Below are 15852 nucleotides of genomic sequence, written 5' to 3'. Positions count from 1 at the left end.
TTGAGTCTAACGTATGGTCAGGCGGTCATCAGACCCGATAATGTGGATCAACTGGTACAGTTTCTGGCTGTGCAGAGAAACCTGAATAAGCGCTCAGCCGCCGCTGAGACCCTTTCACCTCTCAGTTAAGTCCCGTATCCTGTGGCTGCGACGGTCCCCGCCGCCCGAGGCACAAACTCCCGGATCGTAGTTAAGTCCACCTGTGACAGGTTTCTGCTTTCATGTGTAGCATTAGGGAGGTGTCCCAGCGATCGCAGGTGGTCCTCTAGCTCTTGATATGTGTCCGCGCGGAGGGTAGTGTCCCCGGCTGTTATCAGCACCGTGCGGGAGGGACCCCATCGGTATGGCACCTCTTTGGTGCGTAGCTGCTGCAGAAGTGGACGCAGGGATTGGCGCCACAGGAGTGTGTTCCTGGATAGGTCCGGGAAAAGGAGAAGCGAGGCGCCCTCGAAGGCGATGGGCGTTTTACCTCTCACCGCAGCTTGTAAGATGGATTTGTCCTGTATAGAGCTGAAGCGGAGGATGAGGTCTGGAGTAGTAGAGGCTGGAGCATTGGGCGGTTTGGGGAGGCGGAACATACCGTCTATTCTTATAGATTTGGCCTGTTTTGGAGGCAGATAGGCCGCCAGGAGTCTCCTGACGAAGTGAGGTAGGTCTGACAGTCCCACATGTTCCGGCACTCCCCTGAGTTTTAAGTTGTGCCTTCGCCTCTGGTCTTCCATGCTGTCGAGTCTGCGGTCGGTCTTTAGCCGGTGTTGGTCTAGCGTGGCCAGCCCCCTTTCAACCACAGTGAGACGGTTATCGTGCTCGCTTTGGGCAGTGTCGAGTTGGGCCAGTTTGGCAGTTGTGTGTTCTACCGCCTTTTTGAGGGGGGCTAGGTCAGCCGCCAAGTTCGTGCGGAGTTCCGCCAACATCGCCTTGATTTGCGCGGCGGTGACCGGGTCTCGGCCTGTGGTGGCCTCCAGTGGGGCCTGGCTTTGCTTCAGGGCCGGAGTGGTCTGTACCAGCGGGGCAATGGCCATTTCCTCCGAGGAGTACGAGGAGCATTCGTCCGCCAGCGCCATCTTGTCCCATGCGGCCCTCTGTGAGCTCCGGAATAGGTCACCGATGTCTCGGCCCGGTGGGCTCTTGTCTGGCTTAGATTTTTTATTTTTACGGCCCATTCTCGTTCCTGGAGTCAGGGTGTCTCTTTTCATGAGGTTATAAGGTCTTTTTTTGGTATTTTCAGCTGATTTCGGTCAGTTTTGAGCGGAGCTCAGAGAGTCTGCTGCCTTCCAGGTTCGCTCCTTCCTGTCCCTTTCTAATGAAATTTGTTTGATATAAAGATTACCTTTCTTCTCTTCTATTCTAAATAATACCTGTAGGATAAATTACACGCTGATCTCTGAAGCTGCTTTGCCAAGTAATATCAGGTCACTGGCATAATAATAGTTCTGTTAACAATATTACATATTCAGGGCTGGATTTTAGACCAAATTGCTGCTTCCCTTTGATGCTTGGGAAAATCCAATAAGATATAAAAATAGTGAATTGAATAGAAAATCGCATTATATTGACCATGTACCTAACAAGGAGAAAAACATAGAATAGCTCCGTTTAATTTGTGAAAACATGCAATATGTCCTCTAAATGACTTGTGTACCTGCTAAACGTTATTTGACTGCTTGTAAGAACAGAAATATTTTTTGTTTGTTAAATTGTGTTCTGTTTTTTAATAGGAAGTGTACGGGAAGTATTTAAAGAGAGCAAAGCACATTCGAAATGAATCTAGTATTGACATTTGCAAAGTAAATAATTAATATTTAAATAAGCAATAGATTGCTTTGTGTAATTATCTGATTACTGACCGTGATCTGAATTCTGTGACTGTATTCTGATTTGTTGAAAAGAAGCCAATCCAAATACAGTCTTGATTTCAAATATTCTTGTGGGGTTTTTTTGTACGTCTTTTTGTAATAGCTACCCAGATTCTGTAAAATGCATGGATTTAATTTTTTTTTTATTCTTTATTTTTGTTGTGCACGAGGTAACAGAACATCTTACGATGCCACAACAGCATATGTAAGTACAGTAATATCAAAGTATTTCACATAAATGGCACTGAAGTAGAGGCACATTTTCTGGGTATGGATATAGACAGGCTATGCAGACACGTCTAATAGTAGGTCACAAAAGTAAAAGAGAATCAAAACATGCAAGACGTGATGGAGAATATGCTCATTAGAGTAAAGGTAAAGTCCCTGAGTGTTATGAGAGTAGGAAACCGGCTAGGAACATAAACTTATTTCACAAGATCCGCATAATAACAATGAGTTGGATCATAGATATCTATGCTTAGAGAGGTCGTAGTCAAGTTCTCAGTAATAGTAAGCATAATGCTGCAGTGTGCATACAAACAAAAGCTTTAGACACATCAGAACGTACAACTGATAGTATGATTGAACAAAGCAATATAGTATAATGATTAGGCACAGATATAGCATGAATGGCAATAGTGCTGCACATTTTATAGAGAATAAACATGTCTTGTGAAACATTAACCAAACGATTGGGGAAAAATAATATGCAAGATAACAGTAGGGTAGTGTCATAAGTGTAATATAGATGGGTCAAGCTTGGGTAGTTAGTCATAAACATCGGTTGAGTGCTGTAAGATCAATACTGGTGTAAACAAGCTAGGATAAACCGCTTGGTAAACAACCTGGATATATAAACTAGCCGGTCATAGTAACTTCTCAGCTAACTTCCACCACTGACTTGGCTAGGCGCATGGCATGTTAAGTCCCCTATAGACAGGCCTGGTGAGTTCTGACTGCAGGGATCAGTCTTGATTGCTGGGTATGGAAGTGTAGGTAGCCAACACTACTTCTCCGATTGCATGGGTGTCGCGATAGGCAGTGCAATGCAGCAGCATGGCCCAGGAAGGTGAATTGGGATCAGCTCACTCCTTCACCAATAAAGCCGCAGGCAATACCGCGTAGACAGCCTCAGAAGTGGGAAGTGGTTGGCAGCCATCTTGACTCCGGAGAGCTGGAATCCGAAAACAGGTAAGCTGTATAGATTCAGCGTCGGATCCCTCCAGTGGGACTGGGATAACCTCCCAAGGTCCATTAGAGGCGGGGGACCGGAACCAGCGGTAGCGACAAGGATCCAGTAATGCGATAGCTGGGGAAGAGTGCAGGGTGGCGACTGTCCACCCCCGAGTAGGTTGCAGGCCCCGAAATCCCTGTATCACTTCCATGGGCTCTAAAACTCCTGATCTCGGAGCCTGCAGCATTAACCACAGCCGCTTCTAATTTTGCCACAGATGACAGCCAGAGAAGCCCGATCTCTCGGGAGCCTCCCTGCCATGCGACTGGGATTTTGAGGGCAGTAAAACACATTCGATAATCACGGATTTGCGTAGCTTTTAAGGGCAGTAAACACACTAGAACCATTGCTTATACATAAATGCTGGATCTCTCTGTGGCTGCTATGGAATATAGACCTAATTAATGTTAAGGGTGAGCTGTCACTTCTCTGCAACTTACTCAAATGATTAGAACGTGGAAATTCACCTATAACTGTTTTCATGATATGTTCCGTTTCCCCCCCCCCAATTTATATTAAAGATTTAGCGGATGACATCATTATTCCGTTGAGGCAAGTCAAATTCAGGGCAAACATTACAGATGATGTAGAGAAATAGAAACATTGTTTGATTTCTCCTTTTATCTGTATGCTCTCTCTCTGCTGACTGCCAGGTGCAAAGGACCGAGTCTGTAAAAATGATTGACAGCGAGTTAAGATGGAGGTGTCCCGTTGCGAGACAAAGCGTGTGGATTTCTACATTTAACACCTCACAAAAATATATAGTGATAAATAAATATAATTTAAAAAATTAGAAGAAAATGACACTTCTTGAATGATGTGTCCAATTCCATAAATTAAATTAATTTAATTTAATTTAAACCTGCTTTAGGATTCCATCTCATGATGTTGACGAACTTTCTTTCCTGTGCTGAGGCAATTTACTCATATTTATACATTTTGAAACAATAATAAAGGTCAGGGAACATGTTTTATGGAGATGGAACATAGATGTAGTCTTACTGCACACAGAAAGGGTTATTCATTAAAAACCAAACTGTAGCAAATTGAAATCTGAGTTGTAAAACGGAAGTGAAAATAGCCAAACAATCTCTATAAGCTGAGCTGGAGATTTTATTTTAAACTATTTGAATTAGAATTATGAGATATGGATTTATCTCAGCAAGTTTATGAGTTACCTGATGATGTGTAATCACCATTTTCCAATAAAATAAAAACAATGACTGTATATGGTCAATGGACCTCTGATACTAAAGCTGTTGGAGTATAACTCACACAGTGATCAAGCAGGCAAAATATATATTGTGCACTATTGTTGCTGTCAGTATAGAGGCTTGATATTTGTACCTTTAACCCCTTAAGGACACAACTTCTGGAATAAAATGGAATCATGACGGAATATTTCCATCATATGTCCTTAAGGGGTTAAACCTTTAAATACCTGACTGGATTAGCACTGCATTGTTGTTTTTTTCTTCAAAGTATATTTTTTATTTAAATTTTCAACATACAGAAACAGAATAACAAGACGCTCGCCACAAGTTGCATGAAAAGATGTTAACATAAACATTGTGAGATTATGCAGAATTCCAGTACATTATATAACGAGGTCTGATGTACACAATTGAGTAAGGTTGCGAAGCAATAGTTACATGCTTCAACAGACTCACTGTAGGGAAGTATAGTTTAACATTCAAACAGTAGCAAGTTGCATATGCAAACCTTGCAGCCTCGTTTTGTGGATAGCGTTCGTGTTATTCGTAATACCATTCGTATACTCTGGGAAGTTTGTGTATGAATTTATCTAAATCTCTCATACATTTATTTGTTGGAATTTATTGGTGCTGTATGAATATTAATAATAATAATAATCAACAGAATTCACAGACAAAACAGCAACCTTATCTTTTCAACCACTGGCTAATTGCCAGGTTTGGTAATAGTATGAGTTTCAGATGAATTAATGGGAATGGATGTGTAGGTAATTAATCCTCAGCTCTAGGACCCGCTAACATGTTTATAAAACTGACACAGAGCACTCTCCTTTTCCTTTTAGTGGCAAGAACTTCTGGCAAAGGTGTCTCGTAATAGTAAACTGACCCAGTAGGAGTTCATCATACAATGTATGTGGATTCAAGTGTTCGGTTTCTGGAAATATTATTGTAGTTTGGACTATGGACATCAAATTCCTCTCCTTTGCTATGATTGGCAGAATTTATTTAATGTTTCTTATTCATCTGTATTGGGCTCAGTTAACAATTGCTTAACATTCATCACTAATATTAACTGATGCCAGTTATTAAATTGTTACAAACGAGGTCTGTCCGTAAAGTATCCAGCTATGTAATATGAAAATTAGGGACATTTATTGAAGAAACAAGATACATGTACCATTGTACATAGGACAATGATGCCCCCTTCAAAGTAGATACCTTGGGACCTCACACAGTCCTCCCAGCATCTCATCCACTGTTCAAAACACTCTGCAAAATCCTTTGTTGGAATCGCCAACAGCTGCCTTGTCGTATTTACCTGAATTTCATTGACGGTGTGAAATCTCTTCCCTTTCATAGGTGATTTTAGTTTTGGGAAAAGCCAGAAGTTGCAGGGTGCCAAACTTTTCAACAGATTCCCAACCATCTTTGAAGCATTTGTGCCACACTTTTATTTGCACTGCACTCATTGCATCGTCCCCGAAGGCCTTCTGAATCATCAGAATAGTTTCCGTGGAGTAATGTTCCAGCTTTACATAAAATTGGATGCATTAGTTGCTCTACTCGCTCAGTTATTTTGAATGTGACGGCCACACAGTACACATGTTCACTCAACAGCTTCTAGCACCCCACTGACCAGTACAGTGAAATCATCATTGTTTATACATGCGCATTCCAGTCCAATCTCCTTGGCTACCCGGTTACATCGATGTTGCACCATTCTCGGTATATTAACAATGGCTGGACTTTTTCCGGACAGACCTTGTATATTCCATTTAAAGCTGATTACTGGGTTGGGAGTGATAATAATAATGATGGCTTATGGTTTATGGTTTCACTTGGCTGTTTTTTTTTCGGTTCCTTACTTGGGCTAGGGCACATGTCTGTCTTGATAAAGTTCACTGAGCTGCACGAAACGCGTAGACACAAGTTTTTCATGTCTATTTAGCCGTACTCTCAAATTCATCCTTGGATTAGCTTCTTTTGAGTGAGCGAGGACTGGTGAAAGCCTGTTTGAGATTCTCATTTGAACTTTTGATTATATTTGTGTGTGCAGCCACCTATTTCTGGGTTATCCTGTATATTGGGAGCCATGGCTTCCCTCTTCACAGATCTGCTTGGAGAGATTGTATTGGGACTTCATATGGATACCTATGTTTTCATTTGGGTCATTGCTGGTTGCCCATTTAATCTCTGATGTAGTTATTTGCCATTGTATTTCTCTGTTTCCTTTACTGGATTCTCCTTTTTTTTATGAGTTTTTTGGGAATGTAACTTTTTATATCCTTGTAAACTGCTTTTAGGTTTTATTTCTGGCAGAATTAGGGATTTACGTCATAGTTTTGTCATTTTCATTAATAAACCATATTATTACTATGTAATCATTTATAATGTGCGATACCCCATATTTTAGCTTATATTGTTAAATAATACAGTCGTTAAAGGTAAACATTTTCACCCTTATTTAATTTTCCCTACCCATAAATGCAAGTGAAAATCCGTAAAATGGGTAAAATTGTCCACAGAAATACATACCCCATTCAATTTGCAAATTGAATTCTCAGTAGTAGTGGTTAATAATATGACTTTTTTTTATATATATATATATTTTTTTATATGTACTGGGAAAGGCAAGCATAGCAAACTGATAGACCCGTGGATCATCTATTTCATTAAATCTACATCCCTCAAGGCCACCGGGAATCAGAGAAACCTCTGCACAGAATGTAACTGCATCCCATGTGCTAGAATGTCAGGCTTTTTCATTCTGCCAAAAACATCTGCAGAGGAGTTCAGTGTAGGGTTAGGACACACATGCTCTGAAACTGGTTAGGTCTCCTAAGAAATTCACCCTGACCTTGTTTTTCAAAACTGATAAATAAAGCCGTTTTTAACATTTTCCCCGCATATGTTCCTTTGACGGTAATATCCATGAATTATGTGCATTTTAATCTATACATGAGTGTGTGTTGTTGAGTCATTTAAAAGAATACAAATTGATTTCATTTTGCATAACATATGTGAAAAACATGCTCTATCAAACCGAGTGATGATAAGTTTTATTAAAACCTAAACCATGCTTTAACTTTTTTCTTTTTAAATAAACCCATGTGGGCAAGGGAAATCTTTGGTTTCTAACCGTAATAGTTTCCATTTTTGCTTTACAATGAGAATGTGTAACGTTTTCTACATGTTATCCTTTTGCTGGTATTGAATAGGTAGGTTAATAATAGGTCAAGTAAGTGGATGTGGTAAGCTTGTAAAGGAGAAGAATTTAATTAATTTATTATTTATTGTAAACTTTAGCCATTTTATGTTGAATACATAGTAGTGGCCATGAGATTGCAACTATCAAAGATATGTATCAGTTTTTTTTGTAAATATGGCAGTATTGCCTCTCAACCTTTACCTTCATACAAATAATAATTAACACATTTTATTAATACATAACAATCTGTATTTAATAATAAAAAATAGTCTGCAGGTGCAGTGCCTACAATAAATGAAACCGCATATACTCTGCAACTACTATTAAAAAGTACATATTAATAAGGCCTATGTACTTATATTGTAACAAAGTGTACATTTACAGTGCCCTATAAACTAGCTTCACAGTTCACATACTGAGAGTATTTACCGGTTTCAGCCTCCAGGAGAGTCTAAGGTTCCTAAACAAATATTTTGTTGGCTCCCCTAAGCTAAGCCGTGAGTAGGACCAACTCATTGGTTAATAGTGTTGGCCGAGCACTCTTCGCCAATTACCCGATTCCGGCACCACTGGGCTCAGCTCTATGCAGCTTCCATGGAGGAGGTGACTGACGCACGGCAGACCCCAGGTTTTACTTGGGGGTTTCTAGAATAAAACAAAACAAGGATATCTTCTTTTTTTATGCTTTATACCGACTAACCATTTTCTTCAAAATCTGTTTGTTGTATCTTCTCTACAGGTCTTCTACCACAGCTCGTAGGAGTGGCACCTGAAAAAGCTATTAAGCTGACGGTATGTTGCAGCGACATTAATCTGTGACAGTGCAAGGTTATCTGTATTATATGACAGTAATACTTACATTCTTATGTGAGGAACAACACGTTTAAGAAATAAGAGAATTATGCTCTTTGAACAGTGATTTCTGGTGATATCATATTGAATCATGAGACCAAATCTAGCCAGGTTTCTCCTGAACCTCAACATGGGATTATGCTATCTAATTCACATTTCACGCCATATTATTACTCTTTCTTTATTTTTTTTAAAACTTGCATTATGGATAGAGTACCTTTAATCACAGTGGAGCACCAGGACATCCATACTGTGTGTTTAATTCAGTCTCTGCATCATTAGTGATATGCAGGGAGAGGAGCTGAGAAGATATAATTGCAGTATTTGTCCAACCAGCTCCTCTACTGTCACATCAATTTCAGGACAATTAATAAATTAACGGTGACAGCTGTAGCTGGTAGTTTTATTCCCACAAATCTCAGGCCATTTGGTGCCATATAGCAAATTGGGTTTTTTGTTGTTGTTTTTTTTATTTATTTTTTTATATGTCAAGATTTGTATTGGTTTGCAAGAAAATAAAACAAAAATAGGTAAATGTAACCCTCAGGCATCAGTGTTGTCAGGGAGACACGCAAGTCTCTAGGCAATTAATATTTGATCAGACCACGCAGGGTCTCCATATAGGACGTATCACACGGGGTGCAACACCTATATACACATTTCAAAGTAAGAATCTAGCAAATTGCTAAATATACAGCCCAATCTGTTAAACAGCACTCTGAATTATTATGGTACATATCAAAGTGTAGATTCGGAATATTGTAGGATACATATACATTAACCAGTAGAAACAGAGCAGGAATGGGACGTAGTACTTCATTCGTAATTATACAAGTGGTTTATGTTTTGATTTGCCTTTTTGTATTAACATACTATCACTTTTTCAGGCAGTCCAAGGGTATATGTAAAAAAAATAAAAAAAAATCAACTGAGGAGTTCATGACTATCAACCACCATTCGGATAACCCTGCCATATCTACATTTTCCCATTGCTAGCATTCAAGTATCTGTTCTGTAAATAGAACCATCCCACCCTATCAGACAATCTCTGTGACTAGTTCCTCAACCATCATAGAAGAAGGGTGGGAATACAATGTTGCCATGGTGACTGATCAGGAAAATAATATTACAGTAACTATGGAAATAATGTTCTCTTTTCCTGATCAAACCATGGCAGCATTAACCAATGGGTGATACCAGAGCAGTTTATATAGTAGAAAGGACCGAGTTCAGTTACAGCTAGTCGATGGAGAAAAAGCGTCACTGAGCTGCATAAACTCAATGAACATTTTCAAAAAAGCAGATCAGGTAATCAATGGGATATCCACACTTTATCTACTCAGACAAATGAGGGTACTCCAAGAATGCTGCTCAGTTAGGAAATACGTTCAAGATACCCAAACCTGTATGGGAACACGTCTTCTTCATATCACATCTATTGGCAAGTCATACTCTTGGAAGTAGTGACACTTATAATTACAAAATGGTCTAAAAGCCTGGCCTACACTGAAGCCAAACTCATAGTATGGTGTCCAAAAAGGATCACAAATGCATCCCTACTCAGTGGATCATGTAGCATGCAGCCATGTGTTTTCATACCTACTCGTACAGAAACATTGTATCGGTCTCATAAATAGAGGCTGTGTCCTCATACCAGCTCATATACAGAAATTGTGTCATTCACATATTCTGAGGCTGTGTTTTCACACCGATAATGCAGGTGTGTTATTTTTCGTCTCGTGCAAGAGTATCCAAAAACAATAAATTACCTTTCACTCTCTAAAGGAAACCTGTTAATGTGCTAAAAGGCACAGGTAGCAGTAATCAAGGTCACATACCTTGATAGGAACAAGTGTCCATGTGGACTTAGAATAAGGCTTTTTAACACAGATGGGAACTTCAGTTTGTCACCCAGGATAAACATGCTCTAACCATGGGTCATGGTCTCTTCTCAGTCTTCAGGACGGTAGTATTCATGTAGACTAGACACAGTCAGTATAACCATTAGCAGCAACTGTTTCCTAGAGACTCACCAATAACCTGCTAAATGTATTTGTTTATTGGTGAAAACCCCAGGACATACTTGAAAACGAGAGAGATCTCAATGTATCCATCCTGGTAAAATATTTTATAAATAAATAATTTGTTCTAATGATTGGAGTTGGTGAAAGAACAATCACCCCCTAATGCTTACTCTAGACAATAATCTAAACTATTGATGCACTTACTTTACATGGGAAAAACTAATCAAAGTGTCCACTGGACCTAGAGGCAGAAGGAATGCTGTAGCCTTGTGTTTTACTGGCAAATGGGTATTAGAAAAACTGACGGCTTAATCTGCCATGGTTTTGATCAGGAAATAATCTTTGTTGGAAATGTTTGTCTAGTAATGCCAAAAAAATTATTCTACAGAAAGTCTATCGTTCTCATATTATCCTTTCTTTTTATCTAGATGAATGATTTAATCAGGGACAAGTTTACACAAAAAGATGGCTCCATACCTCTGCTAGCTGAAATATTGGCCGGAGGATGTGTGAGTATATTATATAGTATTTCATTACATAAAGTATAGTATAAAGTATAGTTAAACCATGTGTGACTAACGCTTTCCAAAATAATTCTAACGTCCGCAGCTCTTTTCATGTAAAATGAAATAATCATGGAACTAAATTCCGTAATATTTGGCTTTTTTTTAAATCTGCATTTATTTTTGTTGTCCAATAGTTCTGACATTTTGACAGACCTCCAACATTATTGGCTAATGAGAATATCTATCTAATTTCTTACATTCAATGTATCAATTAAACCTTTTTTTGCTAATTACCATTGAGGACTGGTTTGAGCACCACCGATGTTGTCTGGGTTTGGTGTTTGTTTATGGATTGTTGTCTATGCTCTTTATCATACTTGTCTACATGCTCCAATAAACAAACATTTTTTTTAAACTATGTTGTGCTTTCAGTTGGTAAAGTGGATATTTGCCAAATACTTGGTATAATTGTTCTTGGTTTTGGGAGCAGTGCCTGTTTATAGACTTTGGGTAACCCAGATCACCCGAAAACACCAGAGACAAGTGATCATTGACTGATGGGTACCTGTGCCATCATACTGTCTAGTTATTCTTTTTCCGCACTGCTTGGATGTGTTGTGGATGAGTGGCAACCAATTTAAAGTTCCCTTGAGTTTCTCCTAGCCTGGAATAAATGGTGATGTTTTTCAATAAAAGCTTTATAAAAATTCAATAAGTATTTAGCTTGAAAAAGAGGGTGTCCAGTGATTTTATATTGAATGTGATTAAATAAAAATATTAGTAATATTTATTGCTGCTTGGTTTCACTGCTTGACGATGCATAACTAATAACTATAGTATGCTCATCAACTTCTGGGTGGGCAGAGAATGGCAAAAAATAGACCTTAGTAAATAGTAAGAATTCTCAGATATTATGAACAGGGAGAGCAGATCTGGGTTAAACAGCTTCAGTGGCATTCTAGAGCAATCGACTGTCTTTCCTGATCTTCCTTAGTGTTTCATCCACCTTGTTAGTACTCTTCACAAGAATGTAGATTAGTCTTTAGAGATAGGTTGAGTTTCTAGCCAAATATTTTTTCCAATCAATGGAAACTCTACTTGGGACCATTTGGAAAAACATGGGATGGTTAGAAAACTCAATTTCTACCCTTTATGTCTTTAATTCCTAAAACAGTGATGTTTGTCTGTAAAAATCCAGTTAACACATTCTATCTCCCTAAAATCAGAACAGGATTTTATTAGGAATGTGTTTATAAAAATTATTGCTGTTTTTTTTTTCCTGAAGAAATTCTCTATTCTATATAGAATGTCTGTATATATAATGTTGTATTCTTACAATGCAATACAAAAATCTGCTGCTAACGTGATACATTTCCCCCCCCCATTTAATGTGATATTTTATGAATTAAGAAAGAACACTTTTCACAACCAGCTTCAGCTTTTATTTTTCATTTTATTTTAACTTATGCCACCTTGTGATTACCCAGAACAATAGAATGTGTTTCTAACGTGAGAATACATTTCCCCCTGTATATTAGCGTGACATAAACTTCACTAAAGAATTGTAAGGCTGCAATTCGATTTCCTAGGCAGGACACATATCTATGAAATGTTATCAGCCGTCACTGATTGATTATTAAGGAGTTTTATACCACCTTAAAAAGACGTTGTCTGGAACCAATTGGGGGAAAATGGAGAATGAGCACAAAATTATGGCACATCCGATTTTTATAAATACAGTGCTGACCAGACTTTCTTAAACTAAACTAAACATTACGTTCTTTGTATCTCCTTTTAACATATTCTTCTGGAATCATCTCATGGTTATTTGCCAAATTAGTATCTAAAACAAAACGTGGGGCCTCCATCATTTATTTTCCAGCAGAACCTGTGCATGCCATCATTTCAGACAATCGTGCTTGAAACGAGAGATGATTGCTAATGCGTAGATCCTTCTTAAGTGACACTAAGACATCATTTTCCCCTTTACATGCTTCCTCTCCTCATAATTCCTTCTTCTCACTCCTTTCTATGTCTGTCAGTTCCATCTATCCTCTCCTTATTCTGTCTCCCTTTTTCTCATATATTGCATATGGCCATATGTACGATTTTCTTCTTTAATAAATGACAGTAGAATATATTCTGTACATTTGAAATCTCTGACGGACATCTACTGTTTTAACCATTGGGGCTGATAATGTAGCGTTCATTTACATTTCATTAACCATTATAACAGGATACTTCTTATACATGCGTATCATCCTCACAGCATCATAATTGAGGATGGATCTGAAGATTAAAGGCTGAGAGACAGGATGTCTTCAAAGCTTGCAGCACGTGAATTATCCTTTGAGAGGGATATTTTATTAAAGGGACACTATAGTTACCAGAACTACTACAGCCTAATGTAGTGGTTCTGGTGTCTATTTCCTGTACCAGCAGGCTTATCAATGTAAACATTGCCTTTTCAGTGAAAAGGCAGTGTTTACATTGCTGCCTAGGAACATCTCAAGTAGCATTCTCTCAGATGGCCTCTAGAGTTGCTTCCTGGTCTGATGCTACACAATGTGCAGCACTGGTGCTGAGTGTCCCCACGCTTCGCATGAAGACGCTGAACACTTCCCATCGAGATGCATTGATTAAATTGATCTTTTGCATCCATGCACAATAGCCTCTAAATGCTTTCCAATGGGGAAGCATTAGATTGGCTGAGATCATCAAGATTAACGAGACTGGCACGTCAATGGAGAAAACGTGAGTAAAATGACCTTTTCACTGCTCTGACAGGGGGGCCGGGGACCTAAATAGCCACACCAGCACTATGGTATGTTTTTATTCCGAACTCTATAATGTTCCTTTAATTTCCCATGCAGGAGAGGACAGATTATGGTCTATCAAATGGTTACAATCATCAGTCTGCTTGTTACCACTCATTGGGTTGGATAGAAAACACTATTATTTAATGCTAGAATGCTTTTATTTACATCAAATACTTAACTATCCAATCAAAGAGCATTTTCTTTTCAGTTGCGTTATTGGACACTGCTGACTCCCTATATATCATTTTCTTTGTTGGATTTATCCTGGAGACGTGTTCATTTTAACATGCGGGCTTTAATGACTTCCAGTTGAGTGAGGCTGACAAGCTGGATAAAAAAAAAAAATCTTCACTTGGCACAGAACTCAGGGCAGTAAGGTTAATGACCCCTGCTGACTTTTAATTCAGAGACAGATCCCCAGAGGGCCTCAAAAGGAGGCTGTTTCTGTTCGCCTCTGATTGGATCTGGCAGTCTGGTGCATAACTAAACCTTCACCTGTCACCACACAAAGTTTGCTTTCAGTGCTATAGAGAGGCTGTGTTGTGAAGCAAGTGAAGTAATCAGTAAAAATAACAGTGATCCATAGACACATACAGTAAAGCTGTGTTCTTCCAGGATACCAAGTTCATCTGTTTGCCTATTGCTAGCCCTGATGCTTACACAAAGGGTTAATCCTGCAACGTTTTACAAACACCTCTCTCGTTACAGTGTAACACGTTCATGAATCAGTTCAGTTTGTGGTGGGTTAAAATGTTAATGTGAAACATTAATTCACAATTACAAACAAATCAAAACAAACCATTCTTTACCCAATAAAACCACCCAATCTGTAACATGCTACCCCCAGGCTATCATATCTGTACAGGGAGGTGTTTTGTGTTCAGATATTAAATGTACTCAAACTTCTGTTTCAGAAGCCAGGCATGTTGAATACAGCTTATCACGTTTGTGCTGCTCAACTCAGATCTCACGGTCTATTCTTTATCCATCATGTTAGGATTCCCCCAATTAACTGTATTTCTTAAAAATGTATTTTATGAACAAAACATGGAGGGTGTGTGGTCCTTAAAAACTGATGATACTGGAGACTAACGTGAATGAATTCAAATTCCTTTTACTTTTAAAATGTAAAAATAAATATTTTAATATATTTGCCTATTACAATTCTGAGCTCTAAACTACAGCTTGCTTGCACGGAAGCTTGCAAGCAACTTAAAGTAACAGATCTTATCTGAACTGATGCTTGCCTTATTACTTATTTGACACACATGTACCTGGTTGCATCAGAACAACACTATCAGCCCAAAATAAAACAGCTGATGAATATAGAATCCAGATCTCACTAGGGTTTACTGCTTCCTAACAAGCAGAGACATTCAACCCATGATAGATCACCCATCCACTTCCCCATTGTAATACCTATAATTAAAGGGATAACTCTAAAATAAGAAATAAGAACAGGACCTACCAACCACACAGGGGTGCAAGGTATCTGGTTTGGCCCAAACCAGTATATATTCAGGAAAGTATAAAAATAGGTTCCCTTTATTCAGGTCCCAAAGTGGAAAACAGCAACATTTCGACCGCTGCAACAGTCTTTATCAAGTTAATACAGCACACAAAATGCTCTCAATAAATACCCCTATACAGGAAATTTAAAAATGCTCACATGATCAATTCCAGGTCATGTGACAAATCACATGACAACACAATGTCCATGATATATCACAGAGAGTAACCATGCCAACCAAAAACCAAATCAAATTGTGAATAACATTTATAGTAAAATGCGGAGATATGCAATGGTTATCCATCTTAAAAAAATGGTACATCTACTAAGCAGTGTTAAGCCTCCATACTAAAAGAGGGAAAACATAAATTACAATATACAGAAAAATGGTACAAATGCAAAAACTTTATACACGTATATAATGTGTGTACACAAAGTTAGATAAAAACTTATCTCTAACGCAAACATTTGACCAATTTGGGATGATATTACTGACTTCATGGATCTATTAAGGCCACATATCAAGGCCAGCAAGTGTTCATATTCGGTTCTAATTCCTAGCCTGTAAACAAACACTCTAGGTAAAGTTACAATCTTATAGGAAGTGGGACATATCATGGAAGTGCTAG

General features: G+C 38.6%; 1 protein-coding gene across 1 annotated transcript in view; it reads left to right on the top strand.

Annotated features, from left to right (window-relative positions):
* The window catches only part of SLC25A12 (solute carrier family 25 member 12), a 156126-nt gene that overhangs the window by 93803 nt on the left and 46471 nt on the right, over positions 1–15852 (top strand). Inside the window, exons 12-13 of the mRNA XM_063429727.1 lie at positions 8252–8304; positions 10817–10897. Of these exons, the coding sequence (XP_063285797.1) occupies positions 8252–8304; positions 10817–10897 (134 nt within the window). The remainder of the gene's footprint in view (positions 1–8251; positions 8305–10816; positions 10898–15852) is intronic.

Source organism: Pelobates fuscus, chromosome 8 (assembly GCF_036172605.1).
Source record: "Pelobates fuscus isolate aPelFus1 chromosome 8, aPelFus1.pri, whole genome shotgun sequence".
NCBI lineage: Eukaryota > Metazoa > Chordata > Amphibia > Anura > Pelobatidae > Pelobates > Pelobates fuscus.
The sequence above is the reverse complement of the archived record's forward strand: the minus strand, read 5'-3'. Positions and strand labels throughout refer to the sequence as shown.